The 21,759-nt window shown below is 46.9% G+C and overlaps 1 protein-coding gene across 2 annotated transcripts in view; it reads right to left on the reverse strand.

Moving 5' to 3' along the window:
• Positions 1-280: 280 nt before the first annotated feature.
• The window catches only part of Slc35f3 (solute carrier family 35 member F3), a 239,442-nt gene continuing 217,963 nt past the window's right edge, over positions 281-21,759 (reverse strand). For both annotated transcript variants that reach the window (XM_051201539.1, XM_051201540.1), the window contains 5 exons: positions 13,634-13,853; positions 8,427-8,552; positions 6,292-6,484; positions 4,346-4,435; positions 281-984 (listed from right to left, as the gene is read on the reverse strand). In XM_051201539.1, the coding sequence (XP_051057496.1) occupies positions 749-984; positions 4,346-4,435; positions 6,292-6,484; positions 8,427-8,552; positions 13,634-13,853 (865 nt within the window). In that variant the 3' untranslated portion in view covers positions 281-748. The remainder of the gene's footprint in view (positions 985-4,345; positions 4,436-6,291; positions 6,485-8,426; positions 8,553-13,633; positions 13,854-21,759) is intronic.

Genomic DNA, 21,759 nt, shown 5'->3' on the forward strand with positions numbered 1-21,759 from the left:
GTCACCTCGCTTCACATAGGTAAGGACAGAGATGCTGTAGAAGGCACTAAGTTCTCATGGTCTTGTGAAGACACAAGAAAGCAGGCCAGCTAGGTCAGATTTCCACTTTCTATTATGTGACCTGGCACGGGCCTGTCCTCCAATTATCTTCATGCCCATTATCCTTGTCTGCTTCGCCTTTCTCTTCCCTTCCCATCCACCCATCTGTCCACCACCCAGCTATCCATCTATCCATCCATCCGTCCATCCATCCGTCCGTCCGTCCGTCTGTCTGTCCGTCCATCCATCCATCCACATTAACTGACAATTATCTTTTGGTTCATTGAAATTCCTTAAAATTAAGTATACAGTTCTGATATAAAACAAAATATGACCTACTGTAGCTGAAAAATAATCACAGTGTACAATGTCATTTTCAGTTGCTAAGAGGCAGAGCATTTGCCCCGGTGTGTCCAGCTTGCCTGCCCTCTGAAGCAATCAATGCAAGGCTCATTTTACCCCATTTTACATTCATTGAAGAAGCACTGAGAGTTTCTTTTCTCCTCCCTTTTGAATTGGTACCCTTAAGTGGAAGGTCTGATGTGGGAAAGTGCAAGCAAATTGGACATGCCAATAAATACCATAGAACTTACTGCAGATTACCAAAACTGTACATGTATGTACACCTCACCCACCTGAGGTTCCTCCCTTAGGAATAGACCTCAAAAACATTACCATGGGGGCATCCCAGAGTCCCAGAGCAGTGGTCTCAGCGAGCAAAGGATGGGCGGGCTCTTCTGCTCCTGCTCTGGGGACCTGTGCCCAAGTCCCCGCTGCTCTCTGCAGTCTCTTCCTTCTTCCTTACTTTGAGGCGGGTGAGCAACTTGATCAACCAGACATCCCACTCTTCTGGCAGGAGCAAGAGGAGGAAACCCAGGCCGATAATGATGATGGCGATGACCCGGACTCCATTGAATACTATCTGACTGGTATAGTGATCGACCACTACGGGAGACAGAGTAGCATTTACTCAGCAGCAGGGCTGTGGACATGGTAATATAGCTAAGCATCCTCTAGGGCAGGATGTTTGAAATCCTTTGGGGACCCAGAATCCTGCCCAGCAGGGTTTTGTTAATGCCTGCTGGGGTTGCCTCTAGGATATCACAAGGAATTTCTTAAGACCTGCCTCCTCTGAGGCCTTGGGTTGTGTGTTGCCATCTGAATCTAATCCAGCACCAGGCTGTAAATGGTGACTTGAGTGTGAGAAGAAAATAAATCAAGAGTAATTGGAAATGTAAGTATAATTAGACATGCCAAGGTTTAGTTCTGGCCAATTTGGGATTTCAGGATGAAAAAAATACTATTTTATTTTTGGTACTTTTTCACATTACATTATACATGACATTTATTTTATAATTTAATCTCACTATATGTGCATATATGTGTGTATGTTTTGATAAATATGATCCTGTTCTTTTAGGATACAATTTGTGGAATTTTAAAGCTTTATTTAGTTAGTTATTCATGTATTTTTGCTTTTATGCTGATGATCATGTGAGTGTTGGGGTGGGGGGGCACGGTGTGGTCAAAGAACAACTTTTGGGAGTCATTTCTCTCCTTCCACTTTGTAGGTACCAGGAATCGAACCTAGGTCACCAGGCAGAGTGGCAAGTATCTTTGCCATCTCAAACCATGCCCCTTGTTTTTGTTTCTTGAAATAGAGTCTCATGTAGCCCAGGCTATCCTTGAACTCACTATGTAGCTGAGGAGGCCTTCCTTCGCCTCCTGAGTGGGGGCTTACAGATGTATGCCAGCATACCCAGCTGTAATAAAGACTTCTTGATATTCCTTGCCCACTGGTTACTGTGAGGCTCTAAGTCTCAGGTGAAGTCCCTTGCTCTGAGGGCTTCCCTGAAGACCCCTGGCTTGTCCTGATGAGCAGTCGGGTGACAGGACTAAATGGGAAGTAGGATTAGATTGATCTATATGAATCCAGTCACTCTCCTAACAGCCCTGATGGTGTTCCCTTCTTTCCTGTTTGGGAGTGAATCTCTTTTCTCCTTGGCTAACACAGATTAGGCCCATTTGAAGCCTGCCTGCCTCAGAGAGATAGTCTAGCCTAAAAACAAAACAAAACACAGAAAACAAAACCTGTCCTCTACTCGAGGGTGCAAACCCTGAAGTTCCCAGCTCTTAATGCTGACTAACTAGGCAGCTGTCCACCACTCACTCTGGTGGGGACTGCTTTTTCCTCTCAGTGTGGCTCCGTTAATTACATAACTTCCTACCTCCTTCTCCTTCTCTCCTCTCCTTTCCTCCTCGTGTTGTCTAACAGGGAGGCAGAGAAGGAATGGGAGGGTAGTAGTTCATCCCAAAACCAGTTCTTTTCAGGGCCGTCCTGTAGACTTTCAGAAGCACTTCAGGTTTTAACGTTGATGGTGTTCTGTTAATTCATTAGCTGGGAACGGTACACCCAGGGCCCCCTGAGCAGATGCCAGGGTGAGCCTACAGGCTGGTGACTGCTCTGCTCGGCCAGTTTCCAGAATGCTGGTCCTTGCCTCCCTCCTCCTTGCAGGAACTGGATTCAGCAGTTGACATGGGATTAATAACCCTCTGCTTTTGGCTGCAGGATGTGGCCAAAAGTAACTCTTGATGTCAAACAAATGTGGGATATGCCTTTTACCATATATTCATGTTAACACCAAATTAAAACACGAAGGTTGCAGGGGAAGCTGTGTAAGAAATGCCTTCCAGGTCCAGGAGCTCAGGTGCCTTAACTTGAAGATCTCTCTCTCTCTCTCTCTCTCTCTCTCTCTCTCTCTCTCTCTCTCTCTCTCTCTCTCTCTCCCACCCTCCCTCATTCCTTCCCTTCTCTCCTCCCTCCCCCCCCAATGCATATGCGTGTACAAGCATATGTGTTCACATGAGTGCTGTGCTGTAGGTGGAGATGAGGGTCTACTTCAGCCATTGTTCCTTGGGTACCATCTACCTTTTGGGCAACAGGGTCTCTCTCTTGCTTCGAACCCATTAAGTAGGCCAGCCTGACTGATCCATGAGCCAAGGGAGCCTCCTGTCTATGTTTCCTGGGGGCTGCAATTGCAAGGGTGTACTGCCATGCTGGCCATCCACCCCCAGCTCTGAAGAGCTGTCTTATGAATTGTTTCCTTTATTTCTCAATAGGGTGCGAAAAGAGCACGCACAGCCTTCGATTGTGAGGGGACAGGCAAAGGGGCTGATGAATGGGGACCAAAGACATCTAGGATGGGGTTGGGAGTGCTGGGCTGAGCCCAGTATTCTGAGGTCTATTCACACTGTGACCATGAGGCACCTGGGAAAGTCTGGCCAAGGCAAGGCATATACAGAACTGGGGGGCAGGGTGGGGGAGGGGAGCCAGGGAGCTGGGCTTCAGGAGAGTCTTGGAATCAAGAGGGACTTTGCTTGGGAATAGGCTATGGGGCTGGGTCCCTGGGAGACAAGTCTTTTAATGGGCTGGAGTCAGGGGCCCAGAGGCAACTTTTCAGGAGCCAGGGCATGAGACAGAGGATTTTGGAGAGGAAATCCAAAGTTCAAACCAACAGTAGGCAGGACGGGAGAGTAGGTGGGGGACAGATGAAGGCAAGCTTTGGGAAGAACTGCCAACTCATGTCAGCTACAAGGCTCCAGGGCAGGACAAAGTGGGTTCCCATACCCAAACAAAGGACTTTCACCCTTTCCCAGGAGGCAGAAGGAAATAACACCCCCGCCTCACTGGAGTGCCAACCTGATTCCACATGACTACCCCGTGTGGCAAAAAAAAATCAGTCATTTTCTGCTCCATGCTTTTCTAGTTATATTCTTTGTTAGAAGAGAGACAGCTTTGGACATTCTATGCTCAACTGGACATAGAAATCTCTCTGTTAAGTAGGGCCTGATGGCATGTGCCTGTAATCCCAGAGGCTGAGCAGAAGGACTTGAAATCAAAGACTATCTGGGCTATGATGTGACTTCAAGGCTAGCCTGGGAAGCTTAGTGAGAAGAACCTGTCTCAAAATAAAATGCTTAGAAAGGACTAAGGAAGCAAAGCTCAGTGGTAGGGAGCTTGCCTAGGGTGCATGAGGCCCTCACTTCCACTCTAAATACTGTAAAATAGGTAAACAAAAGAATATCAAAAAATACAAGTCTGTCATGGGAAAATACTGCATATGCCACAAACAGCATTATACTAAATGCATTTTCTTTCTTTGCAGAGGTTAAACATGCCTTGTGAGCAGCCATAGTTAGAATAGATATGAGTGGCTATGTGAAAGTGTGCTCTCAAGGGTGTGTGAGCCTGAAAGATGGTGTGTTTAAAATGAACAGAGACAGAAATCCATGAAACAATGCTTACCTGCATTCACAGGTACACTGAGGACAATTCCAAGAGACATCAGTGTGGGGTACGTAACAGCGATTCCAAAATTTAATACAATATTGAATGCTGAAATAAAGAATTTAGAAGAGTGCAGTTACTCATAACTGTCCTTCCTTGACCTCTGTGCTGGCGTATTTGACCCCCCAGCTTCTCATGGAGACAGGAGGCAGGCATTATAAGGAGTCCTGTCATTCCATGAACTTAAGTTCTTTCTTGAAGGTCCAGGATTGGGGTAAGAAGAAGAATTCTAACAAGTCACAGAACTTGAGTTTTGGAGAAGGGTAAGGATCTGAAAAAGGTGACCAAAGAGCCAGGGCTAGGAGAGAGGACCAGGCAGTCTGATGGACTCTATGATTCTTCATAGTTTCTGTTCCTGGGGTGGGTGAATAGGGATACAATGACCTGGTTAGCTTTAATTGTCAACTTGACAGCCTATTGTCACTCAATTGGGAGTCTCAATTGAGGAGTTGCCCGAATCAGACTGAATCAGACTGACCTGTGGACCTGCCTGTGGGGGATTGTCTCCATAGTTAATTGATGTATGAGGACCCGGTCCACTGTGGGCAGCATCGATCCTTAGGCAGGTGGTCCCGGGCTACAGAAGCTACTTAAGTGTAACCCAGTGGCTGAGCTCAAGAACAAGCCAGCAAGCACAGTTCCTCTATGATTTCTGCTTCAGGCTCCTGTCATATGTTCTTGCTCTGATTTCCCTCAGTGTTGAACTGTGTGACCTGGAAGTGTTTCCTGCTCTGATTTCCCTCAGTGTTGTTAGACTGTGACCTGGAAGTGTTTCCTGCCCTTATTTCCCTCTGTGTTTGTTAGACTGTGACCTGGAAGTGTTTCCTGCCCTGATTTCCCTGTGTTGGGCTCTGACCTGGAAGTGCAAGCCAGATGAATCAATCCTTTCCTCCTCTAAGTTGCTTTTGACCATTATATTTGTCACAGCATCAGAATGAAACTAGAATGAACTTGTGGGTGCCTTCTCTGCCACTCTCCTTCCTAGCAGCAGCCTTCATCTGGGGGTGGTGATGATGGTGAGACTCTAATAACAGTAATTAATCATTTTTACTGAACAGTGACACTTTAGCAATGCTCCTCGGGTGATTGTTACATTAATTCACTAACCATGGACTGCCATTGTGCTATTCAGAACAGCAGTGACAGTTGCAATGACAATGACCATGACAGTGACCAATAGACCTGCAAAGCTCTCATAAAATCCAAGGAGTGGGACTGGAGAGATGGCCTACAGCTAAGAGTATTAGTTGCTCTCACAGAGGACCTAGGTTCAATTCCAAGCACCCACTTCATCAGACAGCTGCTGCAAACTCCAGATGCAAGACATCTCACAACTCCTTCTGGCCTCCATGGACACCTGCATACATTCATACACACACACACACACACACACACACACACACACACACACGTAAATAAATATAAAAATACGGGGGGGGGGGAGAGATGGCTCAGTGGTTTAAGAACACTTCTTCCTCTTGAAGAAGACTGGGTTTGTTTCCTAGCATCCACATTGTCACTCATTACAGCCATCTGTAATTCCAGTCTCAGGGGATCTGATATCTTCTGCTGACCTCCACAGGTGTCAAACATTTCCTGGTGCACATACAGGCAAGCAAAACTCATAAATATAAATAAACTCATGCACCCTTATATGTATAATGAAATAAATAAATCTTTTTAAAGGTCCTACCTTCTAAGACCATCTCCCAAAAATCTTTTTTTTTTTTAAACCTTAAATATTGTTCTTTAAAAATATCCATGGACTTTGAAAAAAAGAGTGAGAACTTTAGGTCAGCAAGGGACCATGGATTTTTTTTTTTTCCTTCCTAACTTGGGTTTCCAAAGAGTTCTGTGTCTGTTGCTACTTGCTGGGGTTTCTGCACAGGGCGGGTGCCACTTACTCAATAAGAGAATGGAAAACCCACAGAGGTTTCCCCATGGAATGTCGTCGAAGGAGTTCCAGTACTCCACTCTGGTGAAGTAGAGGATGACGGGGATACAGGTGATGAAGAGGATGTTGAATACACCCAGGATGGACAGGAATAAGGCCGCTTCTCCGAACTTGGCACTGCCCAGCAGCAGCTTGAACAGAACCTGCCAGAGAGAGGAAGAGGTGACGGTACCCTGGACACATACATGCATGTGGGAGGAGAGTAGTGCATTCTCGACAAAGCTGGGGCTGAGCACGCAGTGGGCACTATGGTCCCACTGGGTTTGCTTTTCTATGCCTGCCAGTGAAGGCTGGTGATATTTGATGGAGTGCTGCAGCCCACATGTCCTGGTACAGCAGCTCAAGCTGAATTACGTCTGGCCTCACATTGCTCATCGCCAGGAGTCTAATAGGGCTGCATACTGGATGAGGCTGTTCCATGTTGTGCTCGCAACGCTGCCTCCCTTAGAACTATCTGCTGTGATTGTACATCCTCTCAGGAGCCTTCCAATGGGTCCTGACCCAGGACAGTGTGTGTGTGTGTGTGTGTGTGTGTGTGTGTGTGTGTGTAGTGATATGGGGGCCAGAGATTGACCTCAGGTCTCTTCCTGGATTCATTCACCACTTACATTTTATGACAGGGTTTCTACTTGGACCCAGAGCTTGGCGATTTGGTTAGTTTAGCCAGCGTCCTTGGAGGGGCTCCCATCTCTGCTTTCCATGTGCTGACGTTGCAGCTGGGGTGTGCCGCCCAGTTGGTATTTACACAGCACTGGGAGTCTGAACTCTAGCCCCCACGCTTGCAAGGCAAGTGCATTACCGTGGGCAGCAAGTTAAACAGTCACTGCCCCCAGAGAGGACTTCACCTTCAAAGATGCTTTCTCTGAACCCAAGTTGAGGGACTTTGCCAGTCCCTGCTCCATCTTACCTCCCTTTGTAGAAATGACATAGGCCTTATTGAGCTGCTCTAGACTTTGCCCCCTGCAACGTTCTTGTTTGCACACCATTTTGGCATTCAAAAGGCTGAGAGGAGGAACGGATGTGCCTGAGTGGCCAGAGGTTTGACTCAGACATGGCTGTGGGCCCCGCCCAGCCTGGTGCTTGGTGAACAAGGTGTCCAGTCAGGTAAGCATTGACATGGCTGTCCTTCCTCTGTCCCTGTGGCTCCTTTGCCTGTTGTGGTCTCCACATATGTCCAGGCAACAGGGAAAGGGAGTGAAGAGCTTTTGGCCGCCAGTGAGTCCCTCTAAACAGGTATTGTGGTTTGGGTGTGACATGTCCCCATCAGGCTCAAGTGCTGGAACATGCAGTCCCCAGCTGGTGGCACTGTTTGGGAAGGGTAGTGGAAGCTTCAGGTGATGGAGCCTGGCTGGAGGAAGAGATGACTGGTGTAGGGGGCATGACCACGACATCTGACATTTTACAGCCCTGAAAATGTCTGCGTTTTTATTATCCATCTGAGGGGGAGAGAGAGGACCTAGGTGAAAGGAAAAGGCGTGGGGGAAGAGCTAGGGGAAGGGACAGCATGGAACCTCACAGAATTGGTCTAAGAGCTGCACACCCCACCACAGACAGTCATTTGCTGCTTCTAGACTGGCAGCTAGGAAGTACTTTCCAACAGCTTCCAACATTTTGTCAGAACTTTTCTTTTCTTTAAGCAAAGATCTGCTAACATAGCCCAGGCTCTCCACAAGCTTCTGGCAATGCTCTTGCCTCAGAGAGTGACACCATGACAGATATCCACCGGGCTCTTGCCAAAAAGATACTTTAGTGCACGCATTTCACAAGCATTGTTCTAACAACTCGTGGACTCAAATTGGCTGGTGCCCTCAAAACCACATAGCCAAGTATTTACATGACAAAGCTACACACATAATCTAGTCTTCATGCCACATCAGACACAAATACAGGCCGGCTCAGGGGTCCAATCTTTCTCAACTGCCTACCTGGCCCTGACCTGGAGCTGTCTCTTGATGCGTACTGAGAATATCTGCTCACCTCAGAATCCCAGACACCATCCAGAACATCCAAAGTGACAGGCTGTGAGCTCCAGAGCGCTGCTACCCTGATGCCTGCCTGCCAAGAAGGTGGGTTCCTTGTGCCTACCTTGTAGAGGGCTGACATGGAAGCAGAGCCCACCACCAGGGCTATGCCGATGACTGAGTGACTGTGGAAACCATCTGCGTAGGTCATCATGACAATGCCTGCGATGGCGAGGATGGCGGCCACGATCTGCAGGGAAGGAGGGAAACATTGTCAGGTGATGGAGGGAGTTCTAAGTGCCTGCCTGAGAGCTACAATGTTCTTCTACTCATGGGGTTCTTCCAGGTGAAGGAAAGTGGTGTTTCATTCTAAGACTCCTGGGGAGAATGGGCAGAGGTGGCTGATGGGTATCTCTTAAGGACACCTATCCAAGCTTAGCATGACCCAAATCTGAGGCAGCTGGTACAGGGTGATAGTGTAGCTTTGTCTCAGGCTGCTGCCAGGGCTGGTCAATGAGCCTTGGAAGACTGGTGATCATATTGTGCAGACTGGTTGGTGAGTCCTGATAAGGCCTGAGGGACAGTCCTTGGTCAGCACCTGGGAAACTGATGACTCTCCTTCAGTCTTCTATAGGTACCTTACAGGGCCCGGATGTGGTGATTTCCCTCCTCAACAGGGATTGCATGGTGGGGACGGCAGCAGTTGTCCTCATTTGACAGTACCACTGACCAACAAGGGCTGCAGACCACATCCTGCCCGGAGTACGGCCCCTTTCCCTTCTCCTTAGCCTTGTCTTCCCTGTGTTTTCCCTCTATGCTGTTCTTAGCACTTGGAGGTTATAGGTTTGAATCGCGGAGGGGACAGTGCCCTGGCATCCAGTGCAAAGTTCAAGCAGAGGCAGCCACAGAGCTCCCATGGCCCCAAGAAACCAGGAGAGGGGAAGAACTTTCAAAACTGACTGGGGGCAGCATCCAACAGCTAAGCTTCAGGGGGTTCAAGCTAAGCATTTCCTGTGTGCTTCCTCGCTTAACCTTGAAACTGGAGATGGTGTCATTCGCCACCTTTTATAGGCAGAAGGACCAAGACTCAGAAAGGATAAGGAATCTGCCTGAAGGCACAGAGCTGGAGGAAGAGCTAAGACAGAGACTTCTTCAGGTCTATTTGATAACAAAGCTGGTTTAACACATTTAAATGGCTGCCTATCATTCCCAGAGTGTGTGGTTGATCATGATGGTCAACTTGATGGGCTTAGACTCATCATGGAAATGCCAGACCTGTCTATGAGGGAGTTTCTAGATTGGGTTAGTGAAGGTAGGATGACCCACCATGATTGTGAGTGGTCCCTTCCCATGGGCTTGTGTCCTGGATTGAATAAAAAGGAGAATAAAAAGCAGAGCATTCACGTCTCTGCTTCCTGACTGTGGATGGAGTGTGACCTCACCCTTCTGCTACCATGCCTTCCTCACCGTGTTGAACTGCACTCTCAAACCATGAGCCAATGTAAACCCTTCCTTCCTTAAGTTACCTTTGTTGGGTATTTCGTCCCAGCAATAAGAGAAGCAGCTAAGACACACAGTAAGCCACTGCCAGCCATGCTCTTAGATGGAAATAGAGGAGTGTCTGGGACCCACGTAGTCTTTGGGTTAGTAAGAGGCACTGTGGCTGACTCTCCGGCTGAACCACATGTGTCTTCTAGGGCCTGCTTTCTGCAAGGGTTCCACACTGTGCTATATTTACCTATAAAAGAGGTTAGGGGAGCTGATGACTACCAAGTATGGGGAAGCCTGGCCCCATCTGCCTGCTCACCCTTGCTGCGTTTTAGCTGCTTCAGAGTCAGCTGTTTCCCTTTTCATCTAACACACACACACACACACACACACACACACACACACACACACACACACACACACTCCATACACAGATGCTACATAGACTGAGAGAAACTGTTTAGCATGAGGACACGAAGCAGGGATGTCAGAAAAGGAGCATCCCTCATTCTGCGAATGAGAGCAGGTGAAATGCAGAAGGGGGACAAAGCACTCCTGCCCCAAGACCACGGTGCTCAGCTCCTGCTAGGTCTTAGAGGCATCTGCCCAGAGGAAGAATTTAAAGCAGGATGATGTGGCTCAGTTGGTAGAGAGGTTGCCTGTCATGCACAAAGCCGCAGGTTCAGTCCTCAACCTTGCATAATCTGGGAGCGGTGGTGTGCACCTGTAATCCCAGCACTGAGAAGTTGGGGGCAGGAGGATCAGAAGTTCAGGGTATGAAACCCTGAAAAGAGGGAAGGAAGGAGGGAAGGAAGCAGAGAGGGAGGGAGAAAGAGACAGACAAACAGACAATAGATAAATGAGAGATAGGTGATAGATAATAGAGAAATGAGAAATAGCTAGATGATGGACAGACAGATAGACAGATAGAGGAGCCTGATTTCTGATGATCCCAAGAGCATGTATGGCTGACACCTGAAATAGTAATAGAAGGACTTTTTTTCCCTGAAGACTTGCAAGGCAGATTCTAGCCTCTGCCACTCGCTCCACTCTTGGTTAAAAATCAGCAGTGAAGAGCTTCCACCTGAACTGGGCTAGAGGGGTCAGACAGGGCAGGTGATGGCCCCATGGCTCCCCTCGGATGTGGAGACAACACGTAGGTGGCACCAGAGACTGACTTCCTAGGGTCCTGACAGGGGTCATGAGGAGGTCTGTAGATCTGACAGTGGGGTTCCTGCTCTCTGAGTTTCAGCAGCCCCTTTGGAACACAAGGCCCCAGCCGGTGTCAGAAGTGTGTGGACAGTTTTCCACCTCCCTTTCAGGATCCTTCCATGCCTAGGAGTTCAAGGGTATGATGAAGATCCACCTGCTTCATGTTCCAAACATAAGACACAGGAGTTTGTTTGTGTTTGTTTGCTTCAGTGAGAAAGTATTCCCAGCCTGTTTTCTGTGCCACAGTAAGCTCTCCTCAAACCCTGTCAAGCTTGTCCTGGCTTTTCAAGTTCTGGGTATAACTTCTTAATCCAGGGCAGCCAATGTGGCCTCTTCCCTGTCCACTTTAAAGACTGAGTAAGCAAAGGTTCAGACATTGGTGTTCTGCTCAAGGACCCACGGCCTCATCACCTACTCCCAGATGGAGCATTTGACCACCATGCAAGAACTTCTGGCCCAGGCTACACATGGAAAGTACTTGTAAGTAGAGATGGGGACAGTTTGAGTCCTGTTCAAGCAGACACTTCAGCAGCACCTTGTCCTTTGATACCAGGACCGACCAGGGTCTCGAATGTATTATAAGACAATTTCCTTGGTTTTGGACCTGTCTACCTGATTTAGGATGCCCCTTTCCCATCTTCAACAAGCTGTAGCTTGAAGCAAATATTCTAATCACACAGGTTGTTTGCCACCCTCCTACCCCCCTCATCACTGCCCCTGCACACAAGGAGGGGCCTTGGTCTATTCTTCAAGCCTGTGAAGCTGACATTGTTCACTCAGACCCCGGGCTGGAAACTATATCAACTCTTACATCTTTGGAAACTCCCTAGTGGAAGTAGCTGCCTGCTCCAGATGTCTACCTGAATGCTGAGTGATTTACAGCTAGACACGACCTTGGGCCCTCCTCCAGCTGTCTATTGTTTGATTTCACAGATTCCATGAGCTGTCTGAGCTTTGTATTGAACCTGCTGCCTGCAGTGGGAAGCTCCTCATTGACTAACCATGCACTGTTAAAAGGAGACCGTGCCTGCACAGTGTCTTCATGTTACAGCATCCTGTCACCCATGCTGACCCAGTGGCCTCTCCTACAGCACCTACTGAGCATTGAAAACCTTAGCACAAACCTGTAGCGTGCAGTGACCAGCAGAGAGCACTCGAATCAGAGGCTAACGTTAGCAGTTGGAAAGTTCCCTCTCCACCGATGACAAACAAGCACAGATCTCAACCACCCCGTGTTCCATGAGTCTGCTGAGTAGTTCAAGTGCATCCACACCCACACCCCTCAACCTCAGACCTTTCTGTTTTCTCTGCAGCACATATCATTGACCTTGAAGTCTACCTTTCCAGTAACAAAAAATTGCTTGGGACATCTGCTCCATGCCCCAATGCTCTTTGAAGGCTCTTGATTTTTTGACCCCTAAATGAAGCCTGGAAAGGCATGGCCATGGGTCAGTGTCCCTAGGACATCCAAGTCTTTAGCTCTGAGTCTGTGTGAAGCACCTGCAGTCTCCCCAGAGATGTATGTATTAGATCATTTATTTGCTGAAGGCTTTTCTGGGTGGCAGCCCGGGGCGTGAGTTTTTATTCCAAAATTAACCCTGTGTCTCAAAACAAACTCTACCCCCCACTGTAAGCTAAAAATATGAACCAGCAGTTGACTCATGTCCTCACTGCTGTTTGTATAACTCAGGTGGGCGTAAGCCCACCCTTAAGGTGATGTCATTGTTCCCAGGACAATGAAGCAAGGGCAGAAACAGAGGATCTCGAGTCTGTCTCTTGATAGTTGCCAACATGGATAGCTCGAGGAGGCTACTGAGCACTGGGCCCTGAGCATTCAGGAGGAAGGAGGAAATGGTTAGCTGCACCAGTGACCAGTGTTCTGTCCTGCTCTGTGGTAAGGAGATGAACAGCAGAGGCAGCCCCTGGCCACCAGAGGGAGCACCTGTTGGCTCTCCTTGGGTTAGGTCACTCCAGGTTCCTACTAGGATCTGACATGCTCCATGCAACTGTCAGGAAATCTGGCTAGCTTTAAATTTACTACGACTCTCCTGGAAAATGCCAGGCCATTTAAGTGATGTCATTGTGTTTGTTCTTGATCTACAGTTTGAAGTGGAATGCGCCCCCTACCCCTACCCTCTGCACCACCTCTTAGTTTGAACTCAGCAGCAATATTTCTGGCTATATGGTCCGGGTGAGGCTCTAAGTCCATATTATACATGTACGCTAAGGATCCACAGGGTTTCAGATGCATCCTAACCTAAGAGTCAGAAGAGTGTCAGATAGCTCCTAGCTGCGGGACACACACATGCCATGTGCTGCAGATCAGAAGGTTGCCACAGGACAGGAAGAGGGCAGCATGAAGGCATCACCACTCCCTGGCCAACTCCCCGCTTGGCACAAACTTTAGGGAATGCAGTGCAAAGGCTTGGGATGAAAGGGGCTTACACGAACACTTATCTAGCATGGTTGGCAAGCAAGAAAGTTTGCAAATCATAGCAAGAACTGAGTGTGGCTGAGACTCAGAAGGGCAGTGGTCATAGTTGATGCTTGCAGTTTAGCACATGCAGTCACTGGGCAGGTTTTGGTGGGCATGACTGAGAGAGGGAGGAAGACAGATAATAGAGAACTTACCCTCACTCCCATGAATCTGTCCCTGAGAACGATCCATGACAGCAAGAAAACAAAAGCTTTGTTGCAGCAGAACAGCACGGAGACATCTGTAGTGTTTATTTTCTTTATTGCGTGTAAGTATAGGTAGTTTGTGAGAGTCCAAAGAACACCGAATGGTGCTGCCTTGGTAAAGAACACTTTCAAAGTCAAGCCATTGTCTCCAAAAAACCGACAGCATTCCCTAAGACAAGGAAAGAGAGAGAGAGAGAGGCAGCATTACACAGGGTTCAGGGTTCATTCAGACCATGACTTGTCATCTACTCAGCTAGTAAGTGAAAGAAAGTACAGGAGGGCTGTGGGTGTGGTTCGTTCAGTGGAATGTTTGCCTAGCATGCAAGAAGTTCAGGACTCTGTCCCTAGCACAGAATAAACCAGGCCTGTGGCTCATAATTCCAGCATTTGGGAGGTAGAGACAGGAGAATCAAAAACAAGAACAGATAAAGAAAACATAAGAAAGGACAGGGTCTTTTACTTGTTATTGTGTATTTGTGTGTGTGTGTGTGTGTGTGTGTGTGTGTGAATCTAAATGGGTGTGCAGGTGCCCGTGGGGGCCAGAAGATGTTACATTTCTGGAGTTGGAGTTAGAGGTGATTGTGAGCTGCCCAACATTGTGACCTGGTGTCACAGACTGTTCCTTGTGCTTACTCCAAGTTAGGAGCCCATGGCTTGCATGGCAGCTGTGCTGGGACCATCTGCCCTGGAGACTCAGGTCCACAGTGGCTGACTGAGGGCCTCTGTAACTTTTAAGAAGAAGAGAGTCCCTGCCAGGTGGCATCTGATCTGTGACCCACGGGCTGCAGGCTCAACACAGAACCATAAACTTACTTAAACACTGGAATTCCCTTTGCAGCGTGACTGTGTGGCTTTCAAGTATGAACATTGTAGATGAGAATGTCATATCACAATGTCTAAAGTATGAAACACTCTTATGTGGGCTAGACTTTTTATTTATTTATTTATTTATTTATTATTGATGAAGAAGGTGGTGAATAAGAATGGATAGTTTGTCTTTGGGCTCAGGCAGGGATGTGCACTTAAAAAAAAGATTTATTTGATTATGTGTGTTTGCCTCTGTCTGTATTTGTGCAGATGCCCATGAGGGCCAGACAGTGCTGGTCCCCAAAAGCTAGAGTTATATGGTGTTGTAAGCTGCCTTATATGGATGCTGGGAACTGGACTTGGGTCCTTTACAGATGCAGCAAACATCTCTCCAGTCCCTAGACAGGTAATTTTGGTGGCTGTGATACAAACAGTTGGAGCTGTCTGCAAATCTTCTCCCTGCTTTATTCTACCGTGTGACAGTGCGCATCTCCCCATTGCTAAGCTTACTAGAACAGAAGCAGCAAGCGCATCCAGGAAGTCAGGCTTTTGCCAGATGGGACCAGACAGGACATACCACAGAAGAAACCTTTCACACCACTCCAGATGTTCCAAGGGAAGTTCAGTGGTTTAAAGATGTTTGAGGAAAGCAAAGCTGCCTTTCACAGTCAGTGGAAGGAGCAAGGGAGGAGAAGCCTGGGGGTGGTAAGCATGGAGAGAGCCCGTGGAGAGGGAGTACCAGCTGCGGCTGTCTAGGAAGGAAGATCCTGGTGAAGAGAAGGATGACTGGGCAGATGCTGTCCTTAGTAGCTCACCCTGGCTGAGCAACAGCAACTGGCCAGAAAGGCAGGCACCTGGCCTGTGACTTAGAAGTAGATTCAGGCCTTACTAATCCTTACACAGCAGAAGAAAAGACAGTACTAGCTAAATACTAAAAACACTAGAGTTGAGAGTAGTGTGCCTGGGGCCACATAATATTAAAATCCAGCAATGAAACAAAATTAAAAACAGGAGCTAAAGGGGATTTGGTAATACTTTGAATTTAATTATGTTGTTTGATCTAATGAGCAATCTAAAATGCAGCCCGTGTTGTTTATTAGTCAACTATGAGGTAGTCACAGAAGAAACAGGAAAGTTATTAGAGAAGGAACCCAGGATCTGTGAGGTTTGAAGAACATGGCAGAGTATTGCCACCTGCACTGAGCCCAGGAGTCCAGTTTGGCACCCAACAAGCCAGTGCCAAGTAGAATATGCCATTCCCTGAAGAGGTCACAAACTGATTGACAGCAGCATTTCCGTTTTAGTGGGGTGGCAGCACAGTGTCCCACTACCTCAGAGGCTAGTGTCTGCTGAGAGATGCTCTGACAAGCATTCCAGCTTCTTTCTGAAGCCCCCATGGGCTCTGCAGGAGGGGTGACAACTTCCTTCATGTCTGTCATGTTGGTCATTACACAATTCCATGAGTATGCCAACAGGGTTACAGGTTTTGTCCTAGTGTGAATCCCAACTAATTTCTTCTGCTTCATAGGCCATCACCATGTGTTATGGTAGGAATCTCAAAGGTCCCCACAGGTTCATACTTTTTGTTCCCTGGCCAGTGCTGAAATGTGGGGAGGTTGAGGAACCTTGAGGAGGTGGGACTGGCTGGTGAGAGCAGATCATGAGGGATGGCCTTTGAAAGCCGTAGCCAGACCCTGGTTCCTGCCTCAGCCTCTACTCTCTGATCCACCAAGATGTGTATGGGCTTAATCTCAGGTCCTGCCATGCTTGCTCCACCATGTACTGAAACCTTCTGCAACAGTGAACTGAGCTGTTCCTATCAGATACTGTGTTCAACACAACATGAAAGTAACTAATAGGGTGCCAGCAGGACTCCACAATCTACCAGTCTTGCTGCTATAAAGCATGATTCATGCTGTGGCATGGGCCATCCAAAGCCAACCAGGCAGCTTATATCCACCTCCTCTGCAAACCTATTTGACTTCTCCAAAGCCTGATAGTAGTTGGGAAAGTGAGGGAAAGGAGGAGGGGGGAGACATGGAAGCATAGTTCAAGACACACTTCCCAAGCTGCTGGAAAGGCAGAGTTCAGTTGGTCTCTGACACAGAAAGTAGAAATGCAAGGGTTCTGGGTCTGTGGGCCTGGCATATTCAGCATGCACTCAGAATTCATGGCCAGGAAGGTACTGTTCAGCTTGGTGGAACTTGGTTTTAATGAGACCAAGGTGGCAAGCCCATGCTAGGCTAGGGAGCCACTACCTGGTTTAAGACTAAGGACTGAGCACTAATCCATGCCAGCTGGCTTACCTGGGTATGCCTTTGACTGCAAGGGAACCCAAGAGACCTGGGGGTGGGGCAGAGATCGACTTCTGCCAAGGACCCCCTCTTGGTTTACACTGAGTGCTCTTTTGATGCTCACCCATGAAACCGCACAGAACTTCTCTCATCCTTTCTACTCACTGATGCTCTGGACCAGAGAATTACCAGAGGATGGCTGGGTGCTCTCTAGTACACCCGAGTCCCCTCAGATCCTACTGGCCAAGTCAGAAGCTGACCAAGATTGAGATGTATTTGTTTAGGGCTCTGGCTGTGTCAAATGTTCTGGGTATGTCAACTACTTAATTCAGTTCAATATTTTATGGCCCAAGGAAATATAAACACTACAAGGAAGTATGTGTATGGTTTTTCTTTTTTCTTTTTCTCTTTTATGAAATACCAGTAGAGAGCTTTAAGGAAGGCATCCTAAAATGTGGCACTGAGATACTGACATGGACTTAAGTAACGAAACAATAGTGAGGCACAGGACAGATGTTTAAACTATTGGGTATTCCTGTACTTGCTGCTCCGGAGGAATCCCAGCTGGGATGTCCTGCAGTGGGAGGACTGAGCTGGCCTTTTAGTTCAAAGCAGCAAGTGCGTGTGAAGCATTTCTTACACTTTCAAGGCCCTCACAGGGCATCTTCTTGAAAGAAAACAAAATTAAATTTGTGTGTGTGTCTATATGCCTGTGTGTATGCGTGTGTGCATGTGTGTGTCTATATGTATGTGTGTGTGCAGATGCACACGGAGGTCAGATGAGGGCATTGGATCCCCTGGAGCTGGAGTTACAGGTGGTTCTGAGTTGCCTGATATTGGTGGTGGGAACTGAACTCAGGTCCTCTGCAAGTGCTTCGAACTGCTGAGCCATCTCTCCAGCCTGCCCCAACTCCCAAAATAAAAACCTTAAATTAAACTAACCTTTTGTTTTAAATTAAGACATTTTTTCATTTCTTTTTAAAAATTTTCTGCATGTTTTCCCCTGTGTCTTTCTGGGGCTACTTTTAATTTAATATTGGAGATTCCAGTTTGGTCTTTATGACCTGATTTTGCCTTTTGTCTTTTGTTTTTTCTTTCTTATTTTGGTTTTATTTTATGGACAAATACCTTGAGTTGCAACTCTTCTATCAAACATTTATAATTAGTTTTTTTTTAAATTTAATTTTCAAGGGTAGTCCCAGATCCATCTTATAGTACAACTTGGAAGATAGGGCTGATCCCTTTAGTAGGAGGAGGTGCAAGCCTAAATATAATGACATATTAGATGGCACCTTAGCAGAATATGAAGATGCTGTGGAAATCCTCCCTGATGTAGAGAACAGGGATGATTGAGAGATGCCATAAAAGACACAGATTCTTAAGTGATCTTGAAGGATTCACCAAGGTGGGTGAGCAGATAAGGAGATAAATTGTGTCTATAAAAAGTGAACAAGCAGTTGTGGAAAAGGAAGTAATCTTGGAAATTAAATATAAGATAAACAAATTCAAAAAATCAATAGAAGAATTGGGATATAAATAATCTTCCATAAAATAAGAGAAAATAAAATCAGATCAAAACAGGAAGCCCAGTATTAAATCAAAAGAATGTTCTAGAAGAAAAAACAGCAAAGTGAAATACAGGAAATAATAGAGATGTGGGTGAGAGAGTCTCCGGGAACTGGAGGGGAAAGAGCTTCACAGCACAGTGGTCCACCAGGCGCTGAGCAATCACAGAGAACCGCAAGAGAAAGCTAGATAAGCCGGGTCACAGCTATGTGCTAGCAATTGAGGGGCAGAGACAGAGGACCATAAGTGTGAGGTCTGCATGGGCTACAAAGTGAGAACCCATCTGAAGAAAACAAACAATGGAAGAAAACAGTCCACGGGGCAGGAAATCATAACAGGACCAGGCATCTAACAACGAAACCAGAAGCAAAGCAGTCACGAATGCCTGAAACATTAGGGAACATTTCTCTAGCTGTTGTTATGTAGCCAGCCACAGATTGAATGTGAAGATAGAATAAAGATGTTTTTCATGGCACAGCACTTTGACAACTTTGACTCCACAGTCACTGGAGAGACTACATGGCTTCAACAGGAAGGGTAAACTAAGGAAGCAGCAGATGTGGCAGAGGCATCAGCCTCGGGGAGAGGCAGCAGGCAGCAGTCAGGGGTAGCAGCATCAGTCAAGGGCAGCAGCAGCAGGCAGGGGCAGCAGCATCAGTCAAGGGCAGCAGCAGCATCAGTCAGGGGCAGCAGCAGGCAGCAGGCAGCTGGTAGAGATGGCAGCAGGCTAGGGCAGCAGCAGCCAGCAGGGAGAGACAGTGGCAGCAGACAGGGGCAGCAGAAACAGCAGCAGCAGGCGCGGGCAGCAGTAGCAGGCAGTAGTACAGACAGAAGAGAGGCTAGCATGCGCCTGTGGGAGGCTCCGCTGGGAGGGGCATCTCCAGGGCAGCCTTGCTAATCAAGCAAGGTCAGGGAAAATAATCCTAGGTTTCTGAGATGCTGTTGGAAAAATAGCAACCAGTAAATGAAAATCAAGACAAATTAGATTTTTTTTTTTAAAGGCAAACATTTCTGCAGGAGAAATGAGAGGTTATTTGTGAACAGAAGTAGTCAATAGTTAACCTTAGCCTGCTCACGATAACAGAAACACTTTTAACTCATGTTGGGATATCATGATTTTGGAGGGGATGGAATTGAGGAAGCGGAGCTGTGGTAGCACAGAAGCCAGTGTGTTTGAGAAAGGCTCAAAGAACTTCATTGAGCTAATTTGACCAAGATCCAGGGGAGATTATCTATCTACAAGGCCTCAGAGGCTGGGAGGGGAGGAACTGGAGTAGGTGGGCAGAGAGCAGGAGGTGCTGTGTGACTTCCTTCACTACACTTTTGGTTCACAAAATATGTACATGTACTCACTGAAAATGTAATTCATTAAAGACACACAAGAGAAAGGTCAGGTCTCTGTGGCAGAGGCTGACATGGGGCACTCTGTAGCAGCTCTGAGGACTGTGGTTGATGTCAGAGAGTGGGGAGTGAATGACAGAGACGGAGGGAGGAAGAGAGGGGGCAAGGAACAGCCTGATTGGATGTTCTGACCCAGAGAGATTGAGGACCTTCTTCATGTATAGAGCCAACCCTACAGCCAGTACTCCTCTTCAGTGATTTCCCATATCCTCTCTCCTGGATCTTTGCATTCCCATTCCAGTGCATCTATGTGTCTGTACTCTGAGACACCCGTAGAAAAGCAAGCATGTCCTTTAGCCCCTGTTCTCTCTTTATTCACACTTCTGACCTCTCCTTTGTCATTCTCTGGCCACTCTGACCCACTATATACCCTTCTACTCACCAAAGCCCGAGAGCAACCACTCCTAACCTTCAAATAGCAGATTCCAATAGTTATGGTGCTTGTGGTGTCCTTGGAAGCCTCTGATACCATGGTCAAATACCTGACTCCTCCAAGGATGCCCTTTTGGCTTCCAACTCAGCTTGCACCCCAGGATTGTCCCCCATGTTTCCAATTCTAGCTTCATGTGTGCTTTCCGCCCTTTAGAGACAGAGTTCCAGATTCACAACTTCCCATGTCTCTCCACTTGGAAGCATTTCTTCAGGCTCCTCTCTGGAGCCTCAATTCACTTCTGAAGAGACAGTGAACACCCTGACCTATTCTGTGAGGTCAGGGCCCAGCTGATCTCTTCAGTCATTCAGGTGTGTTTGTTTTGAACATCCTGAACACCTTAAATCCAGTTTTCTGAAGAGCCCAATACCTCCCATGGCAATCCTCACTCTAGATGGTACCATGTCTCATGTTTCTATGCAGACCAGCCACTTTTGATTTACTCTTAGTGTCTCTTCTTTCTCCCCACATCAAATTTATCCCTAATCCTGAAGATTATTGCTCCAAAATATTTTATTCCCATGGCCGCAATCTGGACCTATGTCCCTGTCCCTCTCACTTGGGCCACCAGTGGAACTTCACTGGAACTTCATCTAATTATCTAATCTACCATCTGCAACCATGCATACTTCAGTCCAGGAAGGCTAAATTACTTAAAAAAAAAAAAAACAGGATCAAGGGTTCTATCACTTTCTAAAAAATTCTAGGCACCTCACCAGGGACAGAGGGACACTTTTCCCACAACATGATTCACAACAGGTCTTGAGGGGTTTCCAACAGCAGCTGTGTGTCTCTGTCACCATCATAAACTAAGGGCACCGCCTGGGATCATCACTCCCAGAACCCACAAAGCAATTCTGCTTAACTTTGGAGATCCTGAAGAGCCACATCACTGAAAATTTTATGCAAAAAAAAATGAAATATGAGTCACAGTTACTAAATGTGTAGCAATACACAACTGCAGGATATCTAATTTCTCTATACAGTTCTCATAGGTAGCCAAGTTTGCATCCACATAGACTCTCCACTTCACTTAACAATTTTAAAACATTTTGGTAAAACACACACAATGTGAACTTTACCCTCTAATCGTTCCTGCATGGTATAATTCAATAGAGCTAAGTGTATTTGTACTGTTGTGTAATTGACTCCTAGAACCCTTTAATTTGTTGAAATGAACTCTGAATCCATGAAGCAAGAATGTTCCCCTTTGCCTAGGAACCTCAATGCAACACCTGCCTCTGAAAATAACTACTGTAGGACCTTATAAAAAATGGAATGTATTTGTCTGTTTGGAACTTAATTTATTTCACATATATCTTTAAGGTTCAGCCAAGCGATAGGCTGTGCTGGAATTACTTTCCTCTTTAAGGCTGAACAGTGGTCTACTCTATGGATGTGACTCAAATGATTTTTATCACCCTTGGGCAATTAAAACATTTCACAGTGTTCCTACTCCATCTCATGCTTCCTTATTAAATTTTTTCTCTATTCATGGTGTGAGTTTTTATTCTATACATTCTTGAACTTGACACATGCCATCATTGCTGTTTTAAGATGCCAGTGCCCATTAGCCA

Source organism: Phodopus roborovskii, unplaced genomic scaffold (assembly GCF_943737965.1).
Source record: "Phodopus roborovskii unplaced genomic scaffold, PHOROB, whole genome shotgun sequence".
NCBI lineage: Eukaryota > Metazoa > Chordata > Mammalia > Rodentia > Cricetidae > Phodopus > Phodopus roborovskii.